Genomic DNA, 27861 nt, shown 5'->3' with positions numbered 1-27861 from the left:
ACCTTAAGGACCCGGACATTTTTTGAACATCTGACCACTGTCACTTCAAGCATTAATAACTCTGGAATGCTTTTACCTTTCATTCTGATTCCGAGATTGTTTTTTCGTGACATATTCTACTTTATGTTAGTGGTAACATTGTCGATACTTATATCATTTCTTGGTGAAAAATTGCTAAATTTGATGAAAAAATTGAAAATTTTGCATTTATTTTTTTTTTACTTTGAAGCTCTCTGCTTATAAGGAAAATGGATATTCCAACTAAATGTTACATTGATTCACATACACAATATGTCTACTTTATGTTTACATAATAAAGTTGACATGTTTTTACTTTTGGAAGACATCAAAGGACTTCAAAGTTCAGCAGCAATTTTCCAATTTTTCACAACATTTTTAAATCTGAATTTTTCAGGGACCAGTTCAGGTTTGAAGTGGATTTGTGGGGTCTTCATATTAGAAATACCCCATAAATGACCCCATTATAAAAACTGCACCCCCCAAAGTATTCAAAATGACATTCAGGAAGTGTGTTAACCCTTTAGGTGTTTCACAGGAATAGCAGCAAAGTGAAGGAGAAAATTCTAAATCTTCATTTTTTACACTTGCATGTTCTTGTAGACCCAGTTTTTGAATTTTTACAAGTGGTAATAGGGGAAAAAGCCCCCCAAAATTTGTAATTCTCTCGAGTAAGGAAATACCTCATATGTGTATGTCAAGTGTTCGGCGGGCGCAGTAGAGGGCTCAGAAGGGAAGGAGCAACAATGGGATTTTGGAGAGTGAATTTTGCTGAAATGATTTTTGGGGGGCATGTCACATTTAGAAAGCCCCTATGGTGCCAGAACAGCAGAAAACCCCACATAGCATATCATTTTGGAAACTACACCCCTCAAGGGACGTAACAAGGGGTCCAGTGAGCCTTAACACCCCACAGGTGTTTGACAACTTTTCGTTAAAATAGGATGTGTAAATGGAAAAAAAAAATTTCACTAAAGTGCAGGTTTTTCCCCAAATTTACCATTTTTACAAAGGGTAATTGGAGAAAATGCCCCCCAAAATTTGTAACCCCATCTCTTCTGAGTATGGAAATACCCCATGTTAGGACATAAAATGCTCTGCGCGCGAACTACAATGCTCAGAAGAGAAGGAGTCACATTTGGCTTTTTGAAAGAAAATTTTGCTGAATTGGTTTTTGGGGGGCATGTCGCATTTAGGAGGCCCCTATGGTGCCAGAACAGCAAAAAATACCCACATGGCACACCATTTATTTGGGAAGAGAATTTGTTTGGAATGGTAGTCAGGGGCCATATGCGTTTACAAAGCCCCCGTGGTGCCAGAACAGTGGATCCCCCCCACATGTGACCCCATTTTGGAAACTAAACCCCTCACAGAATTTAATAAGGGGTGCAGTGAGTATTTACACCCCACTGGCATTTGACAGATCTTTGGAAGAGTGGGCTGTTCAAATTAAAAATGTAATTTTTCATTTTCATGGACCACTGTTCAAAAAATCTGTCAGACACCTGTGGGGCGTAAATGCTCACTGTACCCCTTATTACATTACGTGAAGGGTGTAGTTTCCAAAATGGGTCACATATGGGGTCCATTGTTCTGGCACTATGGGGGCTTTGAAAACACACGTGGCCTTCAATTACGGACAAATTTTCTCTACAAAATCCCAAAGGCGCTCCTTCTCTTCTGAGCATTGTAGTGCACCCATAGAGCACTTTACATCCACATATGGGGTATGTTCTTACTCAGAAGAAATGGGGTTACAAATTTTGGGGGGATTTTTTCCTATTTTCCCTTGTGAAAATGAAAAATTTAGGGTAACACCAGCATTTAATTGAAAACATTTTTTTTTTCATTTTCCCATCCAACTTTAATGAAAATTCGTCAAACACCTGTGGGGTGTTAAGGCTCACTATACCTCTTGTCACGTTCAGTGAGGGGTGTAGTTTCCAAAATGGGGTCACATGTCGGTATTTATTTTTTTGCATTTATGTCAGAACCGCTGTAAAATCAGCCACCCCTGTGCAAATCACCAATTTAGGCCTCAAATGTACATGGTGCACTCTCACTCCTGAGCCTTGTTGTGCGCCCGCAGAGGATTTTACACCCACATATGGGGTATTTCTGTACTCAGGAGAAATTGCGTTACAAATTTTGGGGGTCTTTTTTTCCTTTTACTGCTTGTGAAAATAAAAAGTATGGGGCAACACCAGCATGTTAGTGTAAACATTTTTTTTTTACACTAACAGGCTGGTGTAGCCCCCAACTTTTCCTTTTCATTAGGAGTAAAAGGAGAAAAAGCCCCCCAAAATTTGTAGTGCAATTTCTTCCGAGTACGGAAATACCCCATGTGTGGCCCTAAACTGTTTCCTGAAATACAACAGGGCTCTGAAGTGAGAGAGCGCCATGCGAATTTGAGGACTAAATTAGGGATTGCATAGGGGTGGACATAGGGGTATTCTACACCAGTGATTGCCAAACAGGGTGCCTCCAGCTGTTGCAAAACTCCCAGCATGCCTGGACAGTCAGTGGCTGTCCAGAAATGCTGGGAGTTGTTGTTTTGCAACAGCTGGAGACTCCGTTTTGGAAACACTGCCGTACAATACGTTTTTCATTTTTATTGTGGGGGACAGTGTAAGGGGGTGTATATGTAGTGTTTCACCCTTTATTATGTGTTAGTGTAGTGTAGTGTTTTTAGGGTACATTAGCACTGGCGGGATACGGTGAGTTTCCCACTAGGAGTTTGCGCTGCGGCGAAAAATTTGCCGCAGCCCAAACTTGAAGCAGGAAATTTACTGTGAATCTTACTGTGAATCTGCCTGTGTGAATGTATCCTGGCAAACCTCCAGCTGTTTCAAAACTACAACTCCCAGCATGTACTGACAGACCGTGCATGCTGGGAGTTGCAACAGCTGGAGGCACTTTTGCAACAGCTGGAGGCACACTGGTTGGAAAACCTTCAGTTAGGTTCTGTTACCTAACTCAGTATTTTCCAACCAGTGTGCCTCCAGCTGTTGCAAAACTACAACTTCCAGCATGTATTGATCACCGAAGGGCATGGTGGGAGATGTAGTTATGCAACAGCTGGAGGTACGCAACTACAACTCCCAGCATGCCAAGACAGCTGTTTGCTGTCTGGGCATGCTGGGATTTGCAGTTTTGCAACATCTGGAGGGCTACAGTTTATAGACCAGTGCACAGTGATCTCCAAACTGTGGACCGCCAGATGTTGCAAACCTATAAATCCCAGCATGCCCAGACAGCAAACAGCTATGTGGGCATGCTAGGAGTTGTAGTTTTGCAAGATCCGGAGGGATATAGTTTAGAGACCATTGTATAGTGGTCTCAAACTGTAACCGTCCAGCTGTTGCAAAACTACATATTCCAGCATGCCCAAACAGCTGTCTGGGCATGCTGGGAGTTGTAGTTTTGCAACATCTGGAGGGCTAGAGTTTAGAGACCACTGTACAGTGGTCTCAGACTATAGCCCTCCAGATCAACTTCCGTAGGATCCAGGGAGCCGTCCTCTTCTGCTGAATTACATGACACCCGCGCCGATCACTGTCGCCCGCTGCCTCCGGACGGGTAAGTGGACTTCGGCGTTCTGTCCCCTTCGTTTTCCCATCCTGCCCTGCCTATTGTGGGTGGGCAAGACAGGGAAAACGAAAGTTAACCCCCCGCCCCCGATCTGCTATTGGTTGTCGCTTCTGACGACCAATAGCAGGGATAGGAGGGGTGGGACCCCTGCCACCTCACTCCTATCCCTTCAGGGGGATCGTAGGTGTCTTAGACAACCGCGATCCCCCTTATATTCCGGGTCACCATAGACCAGTGTGAATTCACTTGCGATTTCCGCCGATCGCCGAAATGGGGGGTTGGGGGTAATGGGGTGTTCTGATGACCCCCCTGGGCATTTGCGTGGGGTGCCTGCTGATCGATATCAGCAGTCACCCCGCAGCGGGGACCGAAATTCCCACGGGCGTATGGATACGCCCTGGGTCCTTAAGTACCAGGACGTCAAGGCATAGCCATACGCCCTAGGTCCTTAAGTGGTTAAAGACAATGGGGGAGATTTATCAAAACCTGTGCAGAGTAAAACTTGCCCAGTCGCCCATAGCAACCAATCAGCTTGCTTCTTTCATTTTTAGGAAGGCCTGTGAAAAATGAAAGAAGCCATTTGATTGGTTGCTTTGGGCAACTGGACAACTTTACTTCTGCACAGGCTTTGATAAATCTCCCCCAATGGATGTAAATGCGCTTGCTTCATGCACAGCTGGCCTTGACTGCTATCAGCCAGGGACCCGGTGGTAATGGTGGACATCAGGGATCACACAAATTTTCACCATTAACCACTCAGATGCCGTAATTAATACTGATCACGGCATCTGCGTCATAGGCATTGCAGCAAGTGACTGATTGGACCATCCTTGGCAAAATAGGCTCCAGCCATCTGCTGCTTTGGTTTGCCTTCTAGCAGACCAGAGCAATAGATTGCTGATATTACTGATCAGTGCTATGCATATTCATAGCACTGAACAGTAATGGCAATCTAATGATAAAAAAAAAAAAGTTTTAATAAAAGTGAATAAGCCCCTCTCCCGTTAAAAATTCCAAATGCTGGGTTTGGGGGCCGTGACATCATGCCATGCACCTTGTGATGTCACATCACGCCCCTCCATTCATGTCTATGGGAGGGGTGTGGTGTCACGAGGAGGCATGTGGTGACGTCATAACCACAGCCCCGAACCCTGCATTAGGAACAAAAAGTTCAGAATGCCGGGTTGGCGTGCAGGAGATCGCGGAGGTTCTCAGCGGCAAGATCCCCGCGATCAGACATCTTATCCCCTATCGTTTGGATAGGGCATAAGATGTATAGGGGCGGAGTACCCCTTTAAAAATATTACATTCCTGATCCTGCACGGTCAGCGATTTGAAAAAATCAATACTACACAACAGTGGAACCATTAAAAACTACAGCACATAATACATTATAAGAAACAATAAAGAGTGCCAGTGAAAAGTACAACTAGTCCGCAAATAATAAGCCCAAAGACAACTTCGACAATGGAAAAATAAGAATGTTTTTGGAGAAGGTGAGGAGGAAGAAAATGTAAGGCACAAATAAAAATTCAGGGGGGTCGAGAAGGAGTTAATCACTGAAAAGGTTAAATTACCCACAAAACCCCTCATTAAACACTGTATCAGAATATTTTTAATCCCCTGTTAGAAATAATGCATTATGTACGGGAAATTCTGACTAAATGACCCCCGGGTATTTTACTTCTTCTCCAGATAACGCTGTATGTGAATTGAGTCAGAGCGCCGGTCTTATCAGTTATACTTCAATAATTACAGCACAGGGAGAGAGTGACGTCTCTATACTAGACATTACGGTGAATCCCAGGGACACTGCGCCGCTATGTCAGATATTACAGCTACGGTCCCCGCTCAGGTCACATGACTCGAAATGGCGGCTGAGATCCACTCTCGGTCTCCCAACGGCCCTGTGCTTCTCACCAAGATTCCCGGGCACCGGGAACACGTGACCTCTGCTTGCTTCATCCCGCGAGAGGATGGGGTCATCACCGTCAGCGAGGACCGGTAACTATACTCCGGGCTGAGGGGGGCGCTGATGATAATAATACAGGGTAGCAGCTATTGTTCCGCATCACCTGGTGACGTCACTTCAGGGGTCACATGATGAAACTTACGGGAAGCTAGTTTTGCTCTAGGGCAGTGGTGTCCAATCTTCGGCCCTCCAGATATTGCAAAACTACAACTCCCAGCATGCCTGGACAGCCAACGGCTGTCCGGGCATGCTGGGAGTTGTAGTTTTGCAACATCTGGAGAGCCGCAGTTTGGACACCACTGCTCTGGGCATGCTGGGAGTTGTAGTTTTGCAACATCTGGAGAGCCGCAGTTTGGACACCACTGCTCTGGGCATGCTGGGAGTTGTAGTTTTGCAACATCTGGAGAGCCGCAGTTTGGACACCACTGCTCTGGGCATGCTGGGAGTTGTAGTTTTGCAACATCTGGAGAGCCGCAGTTTGGACACCACTGCTCTGGGCATGCTGGGAGTTGTAGTTTTGCAACATCTGGAGGTCCGCAGTTTTGACACCATGGGGGAGATTTATCACAACCTGTCTAGAGGAAAAGTTGCTGAGTTGCCCATAGCAACCAATCAGATCACTTCTTTCATTTTTAGAGACCTGTGAAAAATGAAAGTAGCCATCTGATTGGTTGCTATGGGCAACTCAGCAACTTTTCCTCTAGACAGGTTTTGATAAATCTCCCCTCATTGCTCTAGAGCAGTGGTCTCCAACCTGCGGACCTCCAGATGTTGCAAAACTACAACTCCCAGCATGCCCGGACAGCCGTTGGCTGTCCGGGCATGCTGGGAATTGTAGTTGTGCAACATCTGGAGGTCCGCAGGTTGGAGACCACTGCTCTAGGGCATTGAAAAATGTGCTATTGCCCCTATCTGCTTTTATTTCTAAACAGGATTGTGAAGCCAGAGAGCTGAAATGTGATTGGTTGGGGGCAGCTCCGCTATTTCTAGGTAGTTTTTTGTTGAAATAGAGAACCATGAGCTTATACAGAGGAGCAATGCCAGGGCATACTCCTATCAACCAGTCTGTTGTAGCAGAGCCAAGGAAATGGTGCCAGCTATGACTATTTATATAGAGAACAGAAGGAGGAAGAAAGAAATCCGCCCCAATAATCTATTCCCAGGGTGCAGCAATGATATAAACACAGCTCATACATGTCATGGATCTGATAAAGGGGCTTCATTGCCCAGAAACCCATCATGTATTAAAGGAGAACACAGTGCAGCGCTCAGGCTCTCCCATAGAACTGCATGGAGGGGGCTTGTTGGCAGGCAGCTTGGTGCTGTGTCTGACGCCATTCTTTTCATGCAGAGAGGGGTGCAGTGCGGGAGATCGCAGGGGTCCCAACGGTTGAACCCCCCCCCCCCCGCTGTCTGCCATTTATCTCCTATCCCTAGTAAGTATTTATAAATGGGAGTTTAACTTCTAAGGGGTACTGCATCCAGACTTAACTTATCCCCTAACCACATGATCCCAGCGGTCGGACCCCCGCGATCTCCTGAACGGGACCCCTGTCTCACTTAGTCAGGAGCGCAGGTTGTCTATCTCTAGACGCCACGCACTCCTGACTGAGCGGGGTGGGGTCCCATTCAGGAGGTCGCTGGGGGTTGGACCCCCGCAATCAGCTACTTATCCCCTATCCTGTGGATAGAGGATAAGTTAAAGGGGTATTCCAGGCAAAAACTTTTTTATATATATATATCAACTGGCTCCGGAAAGTTAAACAGATTTGTAAATTACTTCTATTAAATAATCTTAATCCTTCCAATAGTTATTAGCTTCTGAAGATTTCTGTCTAACTGCTCAATGATGATGTCACGTCCCGGGAGCTGTGCATGATGGGAGAATATCCCGGGACGTGAGTCATCAGAGAGCAGTCAGACAGAAATCAACAACTCAACTTCAGAAGCTAATAACTATTGGAAGGATTAAGGCGAGCTCAGGGAGGACAGAAACCTCCCGTGGATATGGATATGGATATATATATATCCATATCCATATCCACGGGAGGTTTCTGTCCTCCCTGAGCTCGCCTTAATCCTTCCAATAGTTATTAGCTTCTGAAGTTGAGTTGTTGATTTCTGTCTGACTGCTCTCTGATGACTCACGTCCCGGGATATTCTCCCATCATGCACAGCTCCCGGGACGTGACATCATCATTGAGCAGTTAGACAGAAATCTTCAGAAGCTAATAACTATTGGAAGGATTAAGATTATTTAATAGAAGTAATTTACAAATCTGTTTAACTTTCCTGAGCCAGTTGATATATATACATATATATATATATATATATCTCAAGTTTTTGCCTGGAATACCCCTTTAATTCTGGCTGCGGTACCCTTTTAAGTGTCTTATCAATGTTGGCTTTTTTTCTACACTTAAAGGGGTACTCCACTGGAAAATATTTTTATTTAAATCAACAGGTGCCAGAAAGGTAAACAGATTTGTAAATTACTTCTATTTAAAAATCTCAATCCCTCCAGTACTTATCAGCTGCTGTATACTACAGAGGAAATTGTTTTCTTTTTGAATTTCTTTTCTGTCTGACCACAGTACTCTCTGCTGACGCCTCTGTCCAGAGCAGGAGAGGTTTGCTATGGGGGCAGTTCCTAAAATGGACAGAGGTGTCAGCAGAGAGAACTGTGGTCGGATAGAAAAGAAATTCAAAAAGAAAAACACTTCCTGTGGAGCATACAGCAGCTGATATTGAGATTTTTAAATACAAGTCATTTGCAAATCTGTTTACCTTTCTGGCACAAGTTGATTTAAAGAAAAGGGTTTTCCAGGGGAGTACCCCTTTAATGTGGATGCCGACCACCTTCTTACCTCCTGAAGGTTTGCACCAGCCGTCCAGGGTTTATTTTCACTTAGACAAGAGAAGTGTATGGCTCTTCATACCGTGTTTTTCTGTAGTTTTTCTGTAATTTTTCAGAAATTATGTCTGAAATCTGTGCAGTCTTTGATGCAGATTTATTTACAAATCTTTCCATTTGGATGGGTCCGATGAGCCCCTGGGTTATCTATCATGATGGTATTATTTTTATTCCGGCAGCCTGGGCATAAGGGATAATAGGTTTTCACTGGAGTTCTCCTTTAATTAATGAGAGGTATGTACTGATTCAGGGTCAGTAGCCCTATACAGCCATGTCCTTATACCCTAAAACCTGCTGACAGGTCCGCTTTAAAGGGGTTATCCAGCGTTTTAAAACTTATCCCCATAGAATAGGGAATAAATGTCCGATTGCGAGGGGTCTGACCACTGGGACCCCCACGATCTCCAGAACAGTGTGTTGGCTTTCCCTGTGCATGGAGCTGGGCCGACACCCCCCCCCCCCTCCCAGGAGGAGCCAATTCTGCAGATCGCGGGGGTCCGCTGGAGCACCCATTTTAGGTGTAGTGGAAGATTTCCATGTGTAAACATGATTATTTGGATGGCACTGATTCCGCATCCAAATAATTCCGCTATGTGAATGTACCTGAACATGTCCCTTTCTGTGCGTTTCCACATAGACTGCAAATTTGTATGGCACTTTAACTCTACTTAAATGCTTGTCACATAGAGAATCCTTTTGCTTTGCTTTATTTGGGAAGCTGTGGGGTCATTGCTTGTCACATAGAGAATCCTTTTGCTTTGCTTTATTTGGGAAGCTGTGGGGTCATTGCTTGTCACATAGAGAATCCTTTTGCTTTGCTTTATTTGGGAAGCTGTGGGGTCATTGCTTGTCGTCATGATGCGCCACTACTCCACAGCTCTTCTATTTTAGTCATGTCTATGGGCTTTTTTCTTTTTGTGTTACCAGCCGAGGCTTATCACAATGTCCCCTCAGTGTTTTTATGCTCCTGTTAAACCCTATTGATGAGATGTCCATGTTACGGAATAAAGAGGGCGTTGTGCTTCTTCCCTGGAGAACAAGGAATTCTTGTATAATTTGTAGCATGTGACGTGGAGTCACACTTAACCCTTCACCCCCTTTCATGTGATCTTTATGTATGCAGGGGAGCAAGTAAAGGGTGCTGCTTCTGTTGTTTTGTCATGTCAGAACCACAGTGGGGGAGGTTTACCAAGCTGCCATATTTCCAAGACCAAAAGGGTTGGGCTGTTAAACTCTAACATATATCTCTTAAAGGAAATCTGTCAGCAGTGTCACCTGCACTAATCGGAACAGATAGGTAGCGCAGGCGACACTGATGACAACCATACTTACCTGGTCCTGTTCCGTGCTATGGTAGTCCCGCAATATTCCTCTGTTCCGGGGCCGACTTGGGCGGAGTTTAATGACATCACCGCTGCTGTTCACTAGCAGCAGGACCCACAGATTAGTGCGGGTGACACTGGTGACAGATTTCCTCTAAATCGTACCTGTCATTCCAGGTGACTTCAGCAAAAAGTTGTATGCAGACATTTAGTATTACAATGTTCAGGGCCATTTCCAGAATGTATACGTGAATATAGTAAGACTTAAAAGTGCAGCCAGTACATAGTTTTGGGTCCTGAAAAATAAGTATAAGTTTTGGAAATAGATCAAAAGCAGTAACAAGTAGACGGGTGGAGCGCAGTATACATCAGCATAGAGCTGGGCGGTATGACCAAATTTATGTATCACGGTATTTTTGCAACTTATGGCGGTTCCACGATATATAACGGTATTTCTTTCACCACCCCCCCAAAATCATGTGATCCGTCAGCGCTGTTCTGCTCCCCCCCCCCCAATTAATGATCAGCCCAGCGGGGTACTACTCGCATATGTCACCCGCAAGCACTGCCCTCCTCCTCTTTGTTGGGGCCCGCCGGTGTGAGGTGAGATTTCCGAACCCATGAGAAAATCGAACCGATCCTCCCCTCAGCTCTAACTCACTGTACGCAAGTGGACTCCAACCTGCGGACCTCCAGATGTTGCAAAACTACAACTCTCAGCATGCCCGAACAGCCAACGGCTGTCCGGGCATGCTGGCAGTTGTAGTTTTGCAACAGCTGGAGGTCCGCAGGTTGGAGACCACTGCTGTATCCCTATGCCCGGGCTGCAAAAGATTAAACAAAATAAACTTTAATTTACCTACGTCGGCCACATGCTGGGGACGGGGGAGGACAGCCGTCAGCCTATCACCGGCCGGAGCGATGTTCTGCCCCGGCCAGTGATAGGCTGAGCCCACTGTCATGTTGTAGTTTTGCAACATCTGGAGGTCCGCAGGTTGGAGACCACTGGTGTACAGTGAGTTTGTGCCGCGGCCCGCAGCAAAGAGGAGGAGGGCAGTGCTTGCGGATGACATATGTGAGTAGTACCCCGCTGGGCTGATCATTATTGGGGGGGAGCAGAACAGCGCTGGCGGGTAACATGGGATTAGTTCCCCGATGTGGGGACAGCGCTGCGCTAGGCTGATAATCCATTCCCAAGGGGGAGGGGCCCAACTGGTATTGCAGTATGGGAAAAATTCATATCGTGCAGCCCAAAAATTTTGGTATTCGGTATGAACCGGTATACCGCCCAGCCCTACATCAGCAACAACCTTCTTGCCAGTATCCTGATGTATACCTCTGACCTATGACCTGAATGTGGTGTGAACACAGCTTGAGAAAATAAAGTTAAGCATCCACCATACTTTTATTTAACACATTGATACAGCATGAATATGCAATAAATATCTATTTTCAGATTCTAAGGCCGCGTATACACGACAGAAATTCCACTTGAATTTTCCACACAGAATTCCTCCTAAATTTATTGCCCATTAACCTAAATGGGATTCCGCAATGTCATGAAATTCTGCTGCGGAAATCCCGTTTTCTACCGTCTGAAAAATATAAGTCTGGTCTTATATTTTACGGACTTCGGCAGCAGAATCCCATTGAAGTCATTGGGGCTTGATTTCTGCCGAATTCCTGCGGAATGCATGCAGATAGGCGGAATTTCTGTCGTGTGAACACAGCCTAAGGCTATGTTCACACAGAATGCGGGATCCCATTGAATTGTATTGGCTATAAACTGATGCAGAAATTCTGGCGTGGGAACATCCTAAATCTGCAGATAGAGGGAATAAAGTTATTGGGCTGTCAAAACTATATGTAAATATGATGGTGTCTGTAGTGACTATAGGCTGAGGGTCATTTTTAGGGAAAATATGGTGGATAATCTCTGTCTCCTTACTGTCTGGGACCCTGTTTGAAATGCATATATCCTCTTGACCTTAGATTATTTTCCTTTGGCTGTATACACCCTGTTCTGTTTGATCTTATCCCTCTCCATATGTTGTCTCTTCTGTATTCTTTTATCTCCCTGTTGGTTACTTTACATATCCCTTGGCCCCTAGCTGTGAGGAGCCTCAAGACAGCTAGTTTGCTGATTGGGTTAATCGTGCATATCCTGCCAGTTTGGTGCCAACAGGAACAAAAGGTTTACATTTTACATATAGTGAAATATGTCCCAGTGTAGAAATGTTTTTCAGGGCTCCCCTTATTAGCCATAGGTATATATCCCCCAGAATCTTGATCCCCGAATAATAGGCTGTATGTAGAACCCAAACATGACCCCATTGTACCCATAGATTAAACTGCATGTATCCCTAAGCTGTATGTATCCTATACCTATGTATAACCCCTTCATGGATGCTATCAAAATGTGCGTTATAATGTCACCATATCAATAAGGGTACTGCCATCTATGTCACATCTGTTGTGTACGATGTGTACTGCCATCTATGTCACATCTGTTGTGTACGATGTGTACTGCCATCTATGTCACATCTGTTGTGTACGATGTGTACTGCCATCTATGTCACATCTGTTGTGTACGATGTGTACTGCCATCTATGTCACATCTGTTGTGTACGATGTGTACTGCCATCTATGTCACATCTGTTGTGTACGATGTGTACTGCCATCTATGTCACATCTGTTGTGTACGATGTGTACTGCCATCTATGTCACATCTGTTGTGTACGATGTGTACTGCCATCTATGTCACATCTGTTGTGTACGATGTGTACTGCCATCTATGTCACATCTGTTGTGTACGATGTGTACTGCCATCTATGTCACATCTGTTGTGTACGATGGGAGTTATGATTTATGGACTATCAATCTGTGTTTGAGAGGAGGTTAGGACATTTGGGAGGTGGGATGATGTGGGCTGATCTACGACACTGGAGACCTCCCTTCTACCCCAACCCTCTGCTGCACCCATAAAAGTGGTGCTCCAACACAAGCTGGTGGTTACAAGTTTGGGGCCCATTCTGAATGGACTTGTGCCGCTATTTTCTTCCTTGGCCCCAGGACGGATTAGGACTTTACTCAATGACATTAAGTATGGAACTCTTCTGATTTTTATTCCCCTTTTATTTTATAACTGTTTCGCACATTTTGTATGTCTGTTTCTTTAATTCTTTTTGTAACTAAGTACTGTACCCTTTATGTACATTAAAACCATAACTTTAATGCGTAGCCTTGTATGCTCTAACGAACCTATAGCCCTATAGCTTATATAGTTGTATAAGCGTGGCTCGTGCCGTTACCATAGCTTTGGTGTCAAAGTGCAGAGTGCAAGAATCTGTGTATGAACGGAGGCGTTCTATCGGCCTACTGATAGATGGTGGCAGCGTATTGGTGTGTGGGCATGTGGACTTTTGGGGTGCGTGTAGCTCATTTTTAGGGCCTATTGTGGTCGGTGTGTGTGAAAGTGATCGTGGGAGCAGAGTACCCCTATACCTTCCCGCCCGAGGTCACGTGTGCAGGAAAGACACGGGGACCTACAAAGAGTGCGTATTTAAGTTGTGTCACTGGCTCATAAGGGAGCAGAGCGTGCTCAAGGGAGCCGAGAGTGAACGTGCCACGGTGGCAGCTTAGAGTTAGAATATTAGAGTAAATATTCTGCTGGTTTTGTGTTTCTTTTGTCCGCTCACTCTTTTCTGAGAGGCGTGGAAGTGTCCATACGCCAGGTCGTGAGGGCTGTACGTGACAGTGTCTATAGTAAATATAATACTCCTTCAGGATTGGGCACTGGTGGCTGATCATACTATACAGCATACAGTTTATAGGCTAATGTGTTGGCAGATGAGAACCCTTCTGCCCAATATCCTGAATACTGTGAGCATTCCCTGGCCTTATCTTATATGAAGGATAGCCTTATGTCTATCAATGCATGCTTAACCTCTTGGAGACGCAGGGCGTATGCATACGCCCTGCATCCCCGATCCTTAAGGACTCAAGGCGTACCTGTTGAAACTGTTCTCACCAGCGGAGAATGGGTTAAAGGGGTTGTGCGCTGCCCTGACTTTCGGAGCTCCGCTCACAGCGTCCGTAAGTTCATTACTCCGAACGCTGTGTGCGGGCTTCCGTGTTTGCGGCCGCCGGGCCCCTTCATGACGTCTCGCCCGCAACCCCCCAGCCCCCGTGACGTCTTGCCCGCCACTTCAACGAAAGTCTTCCCATAGACTTTGGACGAGGGGGCGGGAGAGACGTCACAAAAGGGCCGGGCGGCCGCGAACACGGAAGCCCTCACACAGCGTTCGGAGTAATGAACTTCCGGACGCTGTGAGCGGAGCTCCAAACTGCAGGGCACCGCACAACCCCTTTAAACCCGGTGGGTCCCGGTTGCTACGGGCAGCCAGGACTCACGTCTAATGCCGGGCATGGCTGATCGGGCCGTTGCCCGGCTTTAACCCTCTAGACGCCACAATCAAAGTTGATAGCGGCATCTAAAGGGAAAGTAAAAGAATCCCGGCAGCTCAGCGGCATTGATCGGGACCATCACGACAAAATCGCGATGTCCCAATTAGCTTACCGGATGACGGGAGGGTCCTCACCTGCCTCTCCGTCATCCAATCGCCATCTACTGCTCCATGCCTGCGCAGCAGAGCTCCGGTTACACTGATCAATGCTATGCAATGGCATAGTGTTGAAAAATGTATGCAATCAGAAGATTGCATGTTGTAACCCCCTATGGGGGCAAAAAAAAAAAAAAAAAAAAAGTCATAAAAGTTCATTAACCCAGTCCATGTACTAGTTTAGTTATCTGTGTAGGAGATTTATCAAAACCTGTGCAGAGGAAAAAGTTGCCTATAGTAACCAATCAGATCGCTTCTTTCATTTTTTATCAAGGCCTCTGCAAAATTAAAGAAGTGATCTGATTGGTTGTTATGGGCAACTTTTCCTTTGCACAGATTTTGATAAATCTCGCCCTGTACTCTTCTGTAAATATACTCTCCAGTACTGCGCACAATACTCCAATTGAGGTCTCACCATTGCTCTGTACAGCGCCATGAGCACTTCCCTCTCTAGCGCTAATACCTCTCCCTATACACCCAAGCATTCTGCTAGCATTTCCCACTGCTCTGTCATTGTCGGTCTACCTTTTAATATTGACCCCTAAATCCCTTTCCTCAGATACTGAGATCAGGGCTGGATCACAGATTCTATATTCTGCGTGTCCAGAGTTCTGACCATTCTTCTAGTTTACCTAAATCCCAGGGCTCAAGTCCTACAGGAATTTGTGGGAACTGAGTTCCTGCACTTTTTCCACAGCAGGAACACTGTTCCCATTAGCAGTAGTCCTTCAGGATCAGCTTTTGGGTGTAATTCTTGGATGAGTTCCCTCACTTTTTTCCCCCCAGGACTTGACCCCTGCTAAATCCCTTTCCATTTGGCGTATCCTTCCGGGAACATCAACCCTGTTATAAATATTTGTGTTATCAGCAGAAAGACCAATATCTTACCATCGAGACCTTCTGTAATTAATATCTCTGATAAAGATATTAAACAATATTGGTCCCAGTACAGATCCCTGAGGTACCCCACTGGTGACAAGACCTTGCTCTGAATATACTCCATTGACTACAACCCTCTGTTGTCTGTCCAAGCTCAAAGACTCCAGTGTATCGATAAGTCCTCTATGTGGAACAGTGTCAAAAGTCCTACTAAACTCTAGGGCAGTGGTCTTCAACCGGCGGACCTCCAGATGTTGCAAAACTACAACTCCCAGCATGCCCGGACAGCCAACGGCTGTCCGGGCATGCTGGGAGTTGTAGTTTTGCAACATCTGGAGGTCCGCAGGTTAGAGACCACTGCTCTAGGGTTAACATCTGGACACTTATGTATTAGTTTGCTGTATTCCTTCTCATTCTGGTTGGAGGGAGGATAAATAGTGGAAATTGGAGCTCATTGTGGTGATAGCGATAGAACGTTTCTACTGTATTAGTAATGTGGTATGAAAGCTTCATTGTATTAATAATGGGTTTTGTATCCTTAGGACACTGCGAGTATGGCTGAAGAGAGACAGTGGACAGTATTGGCCAAGCATCTATCACACCGTGCCATGTAAGTGACATTATTTTATGCCCTATTCATCCTCATGTAGAAGTAGTTGATTTATCATCAAGGATATAACTAACGTACCGTATTTATCGGCGTATAACACGCACTTTTTAGGCTAAAATTTTTAGCCTAAAGTCTATGTGCGTGTTATACGCCGATACACTCCCAGGAAAGGCAGGGGGAGAGAGGCCGTCGCTGCCCGCTTCTCTCCCCCTGCCTTCCCTGGGGTCTAGAGCCCTGCTGCCGGCCCTTCTCACCCCCTGGCTATCGGCGCCGCTGCCCGTTCTTTCCCCCTGACTATCGGTGCCGGCGGCCCATTGCCGGCACCGATAGCCAGGGGGAGAGAAGCGGCGCCGACAGCCAGGGGGAGAGAAGGGGCAGCGGCACCCATTGCCGGCGCCCCGTTGCCTCCCCCCATCCCCTGTGGCATAATTACCTGTTGCCGGGGTCGGGTCCAGGCTGCTGCAGGCCTCCAGCGTGCGTCCCCTGCGTCGTTGCTATGCACGGCGCGGCGCACTGACGTCATGCGCCGCGCCGTGCAGCGCATAGCAACGACGCCGGGGACGCACGCCGGAGGCCTGCAGCAGCGCGGACCCGAACCAGGTAATTATGCCACCGGGGATGGGGGTAGGCAACGGGGCAGCGGCGCCGGCAATGGGTGCCGCTGCCCCTTCTCTCCCCCTGGCTATCGGCACCGGCAATGGGGCGCCGGCACCGATAGTCAGGGGGACAGAACGGGCAGCGGCGCCGATAGCTAGGGGGAGAGAAGGGCCGGCAGCAGCGCTCTAGACCCCAGGAAAGGCAGGGGGAGAGAAACGGGCAGCGACGGCCTCTCTCCCCCTGCCTTTCCTGGGGGTGTATCGGGGTATACACGCGCACACACGCACCCTCATTTTACCATGGATATTTGGGTAAAAAACTTTTTTTACCCAAATATCCTTGGTAAAATGAGGGTGCGTGTTATAGGCCGGTGCGTGGTATACCCCGATAAATACGGTATTTGGAAATTTTAACACTTACACAGCAGAATTTCCGTGCAATTCCAATTCTGCTGTTCCATTCACACGCCAGAATTTCAGCAGCAGAAATTCTGCCACAGAAATTCTGCTTTCTGGATTCTGCAAAAACATGTCTTTAGATTTTGCAGAATTCTGGGCGGAATCCCATTGAGCTCAATGGGGCTTTGAATTTTGACAGAATTCTTTGTTTTGAGCACACACAAATTCCCCTCAAATTCTGTAAAAATTTCACAGCAAACTTTGCAGAACGGAATTTGAGCGGAATAGCAGAATTTCCAATGTGTGAACATAACCTCCCACACAGAAGGATCTTCAAGATCCTGTTTCAGGAGATCTCTACAATGAGGGTCCAGTCAGTTTAGTATAGTACTAAAAAAGAGATCATCAAACAGAGAAAGAAAGCTGTGAGCATTCCCACTGAATTGACTGCAAGCAGAGATTTTGAAAACTGAGATTCGATAAAGAATGTGTGTGAGCAACGTACAATTTATATATATTTTTTTTAAATCATAAAACATAATTCTTTAGCAGAATTACCACTTTAAGGCTGTGTTAACAGTGTAATCTAAAGAAATAGTCTCATGGGAAAAAACGTATCCCCTATCCGCAGGATAGGGGATGCGTTTTAGATTGTGAGGTGTCCGAGTGCCGGGGCTCCACGTGATCTCCTGTACGGAGCCCCGGCTCTCCCCTGGAGCGGCACCCCATGACCCACGCCCCCTCCATATATCTCTATGGGAGGGCCAAAGATAGCTGATAGAGAGCCCATAGAGATTTATGGACCCCCGACAATCTGAAACTTAGCCCCTACGTTTTTTTTTTTGCATGAGATATCTCTTTTAAGGGTGAAAAATATGCAATTTCCAAAATGCGCAGAACCTAATATTCAAAAGTTTTGAATGTCAAACAGTCCAAAAAGAATCATGTTCTTTTTAATTCTTACAGCTGGAATATTTATGGCTGTAAAATTAGAGGTGGTTCATGCTAGTTTCTTTAATAAACAACGCCCCTCTTGTCCTCAGTTTGTGTGCGGTATTGCAGCTTAGTTCCTTTTAAGTAAACGGAATAGAGTTATTATGCTACACACAACCTGAGGACAGGTGTGGGCCTGTTGTTGAAGGAAAGCAGCTATGCCAGTGTTTTCATCAGCTGGAGACACAGTGTTTGGAAAACACTGAGCTATGCTTGTCTAATCCTGGATAACCGGTTGTCGTCTAAGGACGAGTCGGATCAACCTAAGACTGCAACCAAGTCAGGAGCCCATGCCATACCGGCCGGCCCCCAGTTGATTCCTGTAGCTTGGGGCTGCCGTTAATAGCTGACATGCAGCGATTGCCGCAGGCGGCTATTAACCCTTTAGATCACCGCTGTCAAAGCTGACAGCAGCGTCTAAAGGGACCTTTCACCAACACCCATTAACCCCTTCCATATTAAAAGTTTGAATCACCTCCCTTTTCCCAAATTCCATATAAAAAAATGTGTAAACATATGTGGCATCGCCGCATGCACAAATGTCCGAACTATAAAAATATAATGTTAATTAAACTGCACGGTCAATGGCCTTTACGTGAAAAAATACCAAAGTCCAAAATTGCATGTTTTTGGTCACTTTGTATACCCTACAAAAATTCATAAAAAGCGATCAAAAAGTCCCTTCAAAACAAAAATGGTAACCATAAAAAATTCAGACCATGGCGCAAATAATTAGCCCTCATAAAGCCCTGTATGCGGAAAAGTTAAAAAAGTTTTGGCCCCCTATACCTATGTCCGGCATCAGTTGTCAGTTCCCTCCGGCACCTCAAAAGCTGCACCGGAGGGAACATGAAGCCAGATACAAATTTTGGTGCATGTAGTTCTAATTTTTTAAGTAGTAAAATAAAATATAACTTACATAAATTAGGTATCCTCGTAACCGTATGGACCTACATAATAAAGATAAGATGTCATTTTACTGAAAAGTGCACTGCGTAAAATCGGAAGCCCCCCAAAAGATTTTTAGAAGGTGAGGAGGAAAAAAACAAAAGTGCAAAAATGAAAAATGGCCTGGACCCTAAGGGGTTAAACTACATGCAAACTGTTAGGCTTGTGTGTTTTTGCAGATGTAACATTCACTCATAGCTGGGCCATAAAGAAGCAGGACAGGAGCTTAGAAATACACGCTGCAGTAAACGTTAGTGCGACTCTTTCCAGCTGTGTAAATATGGCTTCTGTGTCTGGATGTGAAATCCTGGAAACGCTGTGTATTGAATGTTGCTACCTGACAATGACTTATTAGCAGAGTGTCAGTCGCTTTTCTCCCCTGGCTTCATGTCCTCATGTTTCCAAAGAGTAGCTGCTGTTATGTCTTCCGGAAATGTGTGTCACAAAATAGTCAGATGAGTAAACATTACTTCCGGGTCTTTATATTGTTTGTACATGAACGCATACAGTGGGGCAAAAAAGTATTGTCAGCCACCAATTGTGCAAGTTGTCCCACTTAAAAAGATGAGGTCTGTAATTTTCATCATAGGTATACCTCAACTATGAGAGACATAATGAGAGAAAAAAAAACATAAAATCACATTGTCTGTCTGATTTTTAAACAATTTATTTGCAAATAATGGTGGAAAATAAGTATTTGGTCAAAAACAAAAGTTAATCTGAATACTTTGTTATATACCCTTTGTTGGCAATGTAAGTCTTCACAAGGTTGTCACACACTGTTGCTGGTATTTTGGCCCATTCCTCCATGCAGATCTCCTCTAGAGCAGTGATGTTTTGGGGCTGTCGCTGGGCAACACAGACTTTAAACTCCCTCCAAAGGTTTTCTATGGTTTTTAGATCTGGAGACTGGCTAGGCCACTCCAGGACCTTGAAATGCTTCTTACGAAGCCACTCCTTCATTGCCCGGCCGGTGTGTTTGGGATCATTGTCATGCTGAAAGGAAGCATTGTCATTGTCATGCTGTCAATGCCCTTGCTGATGGAAGGAGGTTTTCACTCAAAATCTCACGATACATGACCCCATTCATTCTTTCCTTTACACAGATCAGTCGTCCTGGTAGAAAAACAGTCCCAAAGCATGATGTTTCCACCCCCATGCTTCACAGTAGTTCTTTGGATGTAACTCGGCATTCTTTCTCCTCCAAACTTTTTTACCAAAAATTTCTACTTTTCATATGACATTCTCCCAGTCCTATTCTGGATCATCCAAATGCTCTCTAGCAAACTTCAGATGGGCCCGGACATGTACTGGCTTAAGCAGGGGGACACGTCTGGCACTGCATGATTTGAGTCCGTGGCAGCTTGTGTTACTGATGGTAGCCATTGTTACTTTGGTCCCAGCTCTCTGAAGGTCATTCACTAGGTCCCCCGTGTGGTTCTGGGATTTTTGCTCACCGTTCTTGTGATAATTTTGACACCGCGGGGTGAGATCTTGAGTGGAGCCCCAGATCAAGGGAGATTATCAGTGGTCTTGTATGTCTTCCATTTTCTAATTATTGCTCCCACAGTTGATTTCTTCACACCAAGCTTCTTGCCTATTGCAGATTCAGTCTCCTCAGCCTGGTGCAGGTCTACAATTTAGCTTCTGGTGTCCTTCGACAGCTCTTTGGTCTTGGCTGTAGTGGCCTTAGGAGTGTGACTGTTTGAACTTATCAGTATAAAAGACACCTGTACACAACCTCAAACAGGTGCCATTAATACAGGTAGTGAGTGGAGGACAGAGAAGACTCTTAAAGAAGTAGTTACAGGTCTGTGAGAGCCAGAAATCTTGCTAGTTTGTAGGTGACCAAATACTTATTTTACCGAGGAATTTACCAATTCATTAGAAATCCCACAATGTGATTTCCTGTATTCTCTCTCCCCCCCCCCCAAATTCTTTCTCTCATAGTTGAATTATACCTATGATGAAAATTACAGGCCTCTCATCTTTTTAAGTGGGAGAAACTGCACAATTGGTGGCTGACTAAATACTTTTTCCCCCACTGTAGTAGTGCATCCTGAAGTGAAGGTTCTTTTTATCTGACGTTTTGTGATGTTTTCTTGCAGCACCTTGCTCAGCTCTGAGGTACCACCATGAAAGCAGAAAGGTTTTCGTGGGGCAGGATAGCGGAGCTGTGTTGGTAAGTGTGTATGCACGGAATCCTTTTGATGCAGAAATATTCCAGGTGTAAGGGAAAAAGTTAAGAGACAGAAATATCCAGACACTATCATAACAACACATTTATTAAGTGTACAACTTATTTAGACTCTATACTCATTGAAATAATCTGATGCCCATTAGTGTGAGAGGAGCTCTATGTAGCTGCTATGTGCTTTGGTTCTCTTATTTTTTTGGGGGGGGGGGGGGGGGGGTGAGAGTGGGATTTCCCACTATGGCACCTAGAGGCATTAACAGAACCAGATGTCAAATCCTTTTAACTGAGACAATGAGACAACGAGAAATCTGATTTATAACAGCTGCTTAGGCCTTAGATTCAGTATTTTGCATCTAGAGTAAACCTTTCCAAGAGACCACCTTATCGAGAAGACCACCCCCTTATCCAGACCAGATTTACTGTGACAGCTTTTCAGTCCAACATACATTATGCATCCTTTGTAAAGACCACCCCCCTCGAAGACCAAATTTTGTGTGGTCTTTGAAAATATATTTTACTGCCCATGTTCACCTTAAAGGACATGTCCGGTGCTCACTTTTCTTATTGTATCCGTTCCAGGCTGCAAAAAAAAAATAAAAAATTAAGCTTTCTCTTGCCTGCCTACGCTCCCCCGGTGCTCCGGTACAGGCGTTCGGTCTCCGGGCTGTATTCTTCTTACTTCCTGTTAGCCCGGCACGTCACACGGAGCTTCAGCCTATCACTGACCGAGGCGGGACATCGCTGCGGCCGGTGATAGGTTGAAGCTCTGTGTGACGTGCCGGGCTAACAGGAAGTAAGAAGAATACAGCCTGGAGACCGAACGCCTGTACCGGAGCACCGGGGGAGCGTAGGCAGGCAAGAGAAAGTGTGTTTTCTTTTATTTTTCAGCCTGGAACGGATAAAATAAGAAAAGTGAGCACCGGACATGTCCTTTAAGGACCCGGGTATGTTTTTGCACATTTGACCACTGTCGCTATAAGCATTAATAACTCTTAGATGCATTCTTATTCCGAGTTTTGTTTAAACTTTTAAGCTTTCTGCTTGTAAGGAAAATAGACATACCAAATAAATTATAAATTGATTCACATATACAATATGTCTACTTTATGTTTGCATTATAAAGTTGATATGTTTTTACTTTTGGAAGACATCAGAGGGCTTCAAAGTTCAGCAGCAATTTTCCAATTTTTCACAAGATTTTCAAAATCGGAATTTTTCAGGGACCAGTTCAGTTTTGAAGTGGATTTGAGTGGCCTTCATATTAGAAATACCCCATAGATGACCCCATTATAAAAACTGCACCCCTCAAAGTATCCAAAATGACGTTCAGTAAGTGTGTTAACCATTTAGGTGTTTCACAGGAATAGCAGCAAAGTGAAGAAGAAAGTGAAGAGAATTCAAAATCTTCATTTTTTTTACACTTGCATGTTCTTGTAGACCCAGTTTTTGAAATTTGACAAGGGGTCAAAGGTGGAAAAGCCCCCCCCCCCCCTAAATTTGTAACCCAGTTTCTTTTGAATAAGGACATTTTTCTGAAATGGTTTTTGGGGGGCATGTCACATTTAAGAAGCCCCTATGGTGCCAGAACAGCAAAAAAGAAAACCAACATTGCACACTATTTTGGAAACTACACCCCTCAATGAACATAACAAGGGGTACAGTGAGCCTTCACACCCCACAGGTGTTTGACGATTTTTGGTTAAAGTTGGATGTGTTAATAAAAAAATGTTTTCACTAAAATGCTGGTTTTCCTCCAAATTTGAAATTTTTGCAAGGGGTAATAGGAGAAAATGTCCCCCAAAATTTGTAACCCCATTTCTTCTGAGTATGGAAATACCCCATGTGTGGACGTCAAGTGCACTGGGGGCGCACTACAATGCTCAGAAGAGGAGTCACATTTGGCTTTTGATGAAAATTTTGCTGAAATGGTTTTTGCGGGCATGTCGCATTTAGGAAGCCCCTATTAGGAGGTAAACAGCTCTGCAGGTGCACACCGGTCTCGGAAGAGCAGGGAGCGCAGTCAGGGGCCTTAAGCATTTACATAGCTTCCATGAAGCCAGAACAGCAGGACCCCCCCCCCTCAAGGAGCGTTACATGGGGTAAACTACTAAAGTGGAGTACAGTGGGATGTAAAATGACAAAACAGGTTATGTTCCCAGAATGATGACCCAGAGCATGGCCAAAACTAAAAATATGCCCACCCCAAACCCTATGCTCTGAATCATCATCATTCTGGGAATGTGATGTGTGTGGCCGTCCCTAACCTGTTGCCTCAAATGCGCACCCCGCTCAGGTGGAGAGAGAGCGCTGTGCATTTGAGGCAACATAAAAAAGTCCCCGACGATAGGGACTCATAGTGACCCATTTTTGGAAAAAATACCCCCAGAGTTCTTATCAGGGTTTTTTTTTTATTTTTTTTTAATTTTTTTAATAAAATAGTTTTTGGGCAATTTAGTGGCTTATGAGTAGAGATGAGCGAACTTGCAGTAAATTCGATTCGTCACGAACTTCTCGGCTCAGCAGTTGATGACTTATCCTGCATAAATTAGTTCAGCTTTCAGGTGCTCCGGTGGGCGGGAAAAGGTGGATACAGTCCTAGGAAAGAGTCTCCTAGGACTGTATCCACCTTTTCCAGCCCACGGGAGCACCTGGAAGCTGAACTAATTTATGCAGGATAAGTCATCAACTGCCAAGCCGAGAAGTTTGTGACGAATCGAATTTACTGTAAGTTCGCTCATATCTACTTATGAGGTTAAAATTTAGATTGTACACTGTACAAATTATGGAAAATGAAAAGGGAACATTTTGTACTGCATGGAAGTGTGATACTGTCTGAAGCAGTTTTTAATGCAGAAGCCCAGATTATCGGGGCAAATGTCACATTGAGTGGTGATGTCCTTCCGTATCCCCCTCTTGTGACACACTGCATTTTTTCTGGGATCTTCCCTTCTTTCCTGGCACCTATAACTTCAGTTCCTTGGGAAGTCCGGCCTGCTCTTTCCCGGTCACTAAAGATCAGGGCCCTTAGGACTTCCTCTTGGAACTGTAGGAATGTCCCTGTGTTGCCAGCGTACTGGGACAGCACAAAAGACTTGTACATGGCAACCTGTACCATGTAGACCGCAACTTTTTTGTACCATACCCGGGTTTTCCGCATGGCATTGTATGGATGGGGTGGACATGACGCATTATCAGCATAATGCAGGCATTTCTGAATGGCCTCGAACCTCTTCCTTGTCATGACCATACTGTAAAGCGGGGTCTGGTAGAGGATGTCCCCACTCCAGTACTGGCTGCCACTTGGTTTTTTGACTAAGCCCAAAAATGTCCTCGTTTCAGCTGCACTGATGGCGTACCATCCATTTGCCCTAGCCAAAAGCGAATCAGGGTGGTGGGCAATGAACTATTGGGCGTACAAGTGCGTTTGCTCCACCTTGATTGACAAAGCAGTCACTGAAATTACTAAAATAGTCTATTTCAGTGTATTGGGCCGTGTCAATCCGGATTCCTGAGTCACCAACAAACTCAGAAATCTGTGGCTGGGGGGGTCGGACTCCTATTACAAGCAGCATGGATGCTGGTACTAGTGTCAGCCACTGGGTCATTTTCATGGGGGTGCGTGGCCTCGCCTGGCGGCATATCCGCCGCCTTCTGGGTGGACTCATCATCACTGCTAGATGATGAGGAAGAACACAGAAAAGTAGGATCTTCCTTGTCCTTGCTGGCAGATTCGGAGGCAAGTAAAGCGTATGCCTTCTCCGCCAAAAATGCCCGAGGAGCCATCGCCTCTTTTCTATGGTGGCAGAGGGGGGAGGTGGTGTGTGTGTGGCACATCCCCTCCCATCTCTCCCCTTAGACTTGTTTTGCTCCTAATTTGATCCCTGACATAGCTACAAGACAAACGCTAAGCAGACCAGGACAAAACTTAGCTGATTTTTAGACAGGAAGACAGTCTGTTGGTGGGAGAGAAGTTTGATAACTGGAGAAATAAGCATTTTTGTGTAATAAGATATATTACAAAGTCGTGTTTTTTTTATTTATTTATTTATTTTATTTTTTTTATATTTGCTTGTACTGTAGCCCTATTCAAAGTTTCTTAAATTAACAGTGCTTATTTAAGGCAAAAAAAAGTCCATTATTCTTTTTCCTTTTTTTTTATATTTAAAGATTTTTATTTTCAATAAAAAAGAACAGAATAACCAACAAATAAGTACATCAATATAAAGAAGTATAGACCTACAGAGAGCATAAATCAAGCAATTCCGTTGATGCACCGTACAATTCTACCTTGCGTGCATGACGGGCAGTACATTCAGATAACCAATGTGATGGGGAAAGAAAAACGAGGAGGGGAACAGTCCCCTCTGAATAACTATGTCAGTAAATAAGCAGTTTGCAAATATAAACAATGCGAAAATTCCATATGGAGTAGTGAAGAACATAATCTTCGCGCTCTGTAAGGGGTAAACCACTAATATAGTAACAATAAAGCAATAAAGTCACTCCTACCAAAAACCTATTAATATATGGAAGGATCAGCATTGTAACATAATCCAGAAAATAGTACTGCAAAATAACCTAAACTGTCAAAGCAAAGATAAAAAAGGAAAGAATGTGAAGAAGAGAGGTCAGACTAAGCAGGTGCAGCGAATTCTTTTTCTTTTTTTTCCATGTTTACAATCAACTCATGATTTCACCAAATCTTCACTGTGTGAATGAAACCTATTAATTATTTAACAAAAATGAAATTAATATTTATATAAGTTACGGTATATATGTGTGTGTATATATATATATATATATATATATATATATATATATATATATATATATATATATATATATATATATATATATTTTAAATATCTCTCCACCCTAGGAATGGATTCACACATAGCTTTTTGTGGATTTTTTATGATTGTTTTTTATTTGGCTTTTTGGGCCAAAGCCAGGAGGGGATAGAGCTGTAAGAGGATGTATATGTTATTCCATTATATTTCCCTTTCCTTTTGAATCCACTTGTCTTGACTTAAAAAATAAAAATAAATAAAAATTGTGAAAAACTGCCTAAGAAATCTGTGTAGGGAAGCGCCCTAAATGTGCCTTGTGGTTTCTCCTTCACAAATGATACTTGTTATATTTATTCCTTACCTACCTCTTTATGTTTTTCTTTACTAAAACGTTTTTACTAAAATCTTGGACATTTCTTTATTGGGCAGGAATTTGTGATCTCCGACGACTATAACAAAATGAACTTTATGAAAACATACCCAGGTAACCATACTATCTTGCCTGCTAAATATTTACTAGACATTCAAATAGACAACATCAGATACCATTTTTTTATTTTATTTATTTTAATATTTTTTTTTAAATAGTAGTAGTTTTGGATGTTACGTGTCCTTATGTCTCTTATTGCATTTGTTATGGACATTAGGACTTGGTTACAGCTGATCCACTTACAGTACAGCTGACTAGTTGTTACCTGTCATTTTCCCTACAGCTCATCAAAACCGTGTAACAGAGATAATTTTCTCTCCCGACCCTGAATGGGTGATCAGCACCGGCCATGATAAATTTCTCACATGGATGTGCACCCAGAGCGGTTCATTAGTGGGACGACACGCATTCTCCTCCTGGGCATCCTGCCTGCAGTATCCTTTGTACAAGTTCAATAGAGATGACCTTCTAACATAAAGGATTATTTAAAAAAACTAAACCTGACACTCCTGTACTATGGTTCTGCTGCATATTGCGGCTCAGCCTCATTCAAGTGAATACAGCAATCTCAGACACAGTCCATGGATGACAGATGAACTTTTTGTTTTCATAGGTGGGGAAAAAAAAATCAGGACAGCCCTTATAAATATGCATTGCATTACAACTGGTGTCAGTGTTAGACCATGTTCGCATGCAAAAAAGAAATTCACTGAAATATTATAAATATACACTGGTACAGTAAGAGCTAATATGGACAAAAGTTCACAGGAAGAGAAGTGTTAGCTCATTAAAAATTAACCTTTAATTATACACCAAATGTGGAGGGTTGAGAGAGGAATAGAGATAGGAGGACAACAAAGACATAGAGGAACTAGAAATTAGTGTGAGGATAGTCAATAGTGAAGTTCCTATCAAAATAACAGTGTGGCGCTATTTCACACTGATAATCAAACAAATGTAAAGCAGAGTAGTATACTGACAGGTAAAAGTGAACGGATAGAATGCCAGAGAGGAATTGCCGATAGTAAATACTATATATCTATGAAACAGGCAAAGTCTAGCCTTTCATTCAGGCCCAGCGGCGCATACAGCTTCAAATCCAATGGTGAAATGGATTTACCATGGATCTTACCCCTGCTGCACAAAAACGGGGAAATCCAAGATCTACAGCACAACTGACATGCTGTGGATTTACTAGTAGAGTAGTGTTATAATAGATAATACTTTTTTTTTTTTTTTTTTTAACCTTATGGAGACGCAGGGCACATACGCCCTGCATCCCCGATCCTTAAGGACTCAGGGCGTACCTGTAAGCCCTGGTCCCATTTACCATGTTTAAACCGTTCTCATCTGCAGAGAACGGGTTAAACCCGGTGGTTCCCGGTTGCCTGGCATTAACCCTTTCAGATGCCGCAATCAAAGTTGATTGTGGCATCTAAAACGAAAGTAAAAGAATCCCGGCAGCTCAGCAGAGCTGATCGGGACTATCGCAACAAAATTGTGATGTCGCGATCAGCTCATTAACCCCTTCCCTGTTAAAATTTTAAAAAAAAAATCATTTTTTTCCATTTTTGAAATTA

At 44.3% G+C, this 27861-nt stretch overlaps 2 protein-coding genes across 7 annotated transcripts in view; one reads left to right on the top strand and one right to left on the bottom strand.

Moving 5' to 3' along the window:
* LOC130361666 (dysbindin domain-containing protein 2-like) overlaps nucleotides 1-5519 on the bottom strand; it is a 71462-nt gene extending 65943 nt beyond the window's left edge. For 5 of the 6 annotated variants that reach the window (XM_056564928.1, XM_056564932.1, XM_056564926.1 and 2 more), the window contains exon 1: nucleotides 5405-5519. The gene's annotated coding sequence lies outside the window, so the exon portion shown is untranslated. Of the gene's footprint in view, nucleotides 1-5365 lie in introns of all 6 variants that reach the window. The other variant, XM_056564927.1, reaches the window with a different exon arrangement.
* WDFY1 (WD repeat and FYVE domain containing 1) overlaps nucleotides 5235-27861 on the top strand; it is a 41688-nt gene continuing 19061 nt past the window's right edge. Inside the window, exons 1-5 of the mRNA XM_056564925.1 lie at nucleotides 5235-5613; nucleotides 15861-15928; nucleotides 20973-21046; nucleotides 26281-26335; nucleotides 26565-26715. Coding sequence (XP_056420900.1) covers nucleotides 5480-5613; nucleotides 15861-15928; nucleotides 20973-21046; nucleotides 26281-26335; nucleotides 26565-26715 — 482 coding nt within the window. The 5' untranslated portion in view covers nucleotides 5235-5479. The remainder of the gene's footprint in view (nucleotides 5614-15860; nucleotides 15929-20972; nucleotides 21047-26280; nucleotides 26336-26564; nucleotides 26716-27861) is intronic.

Source organism: Hyla sarda, chromosome 3 (assembly GCF_029499605.1).
Source record: "Hyla sarda isolate aHylSar1 chromosome 3, aHylSar1.hap1, whole genome shotgun sequence".
Classification (NCBI taxonomy): domain Eukaryota; kingdom Metazoa; phylum Chordata; class Amphibia; order Anura; family Hylidae; genus Hyla; species Hyla sarda.
Note: the sequence above shows the minus strand (reverse complement) of the source record. Positions and strands in the feature narration are given on the sequence as shown.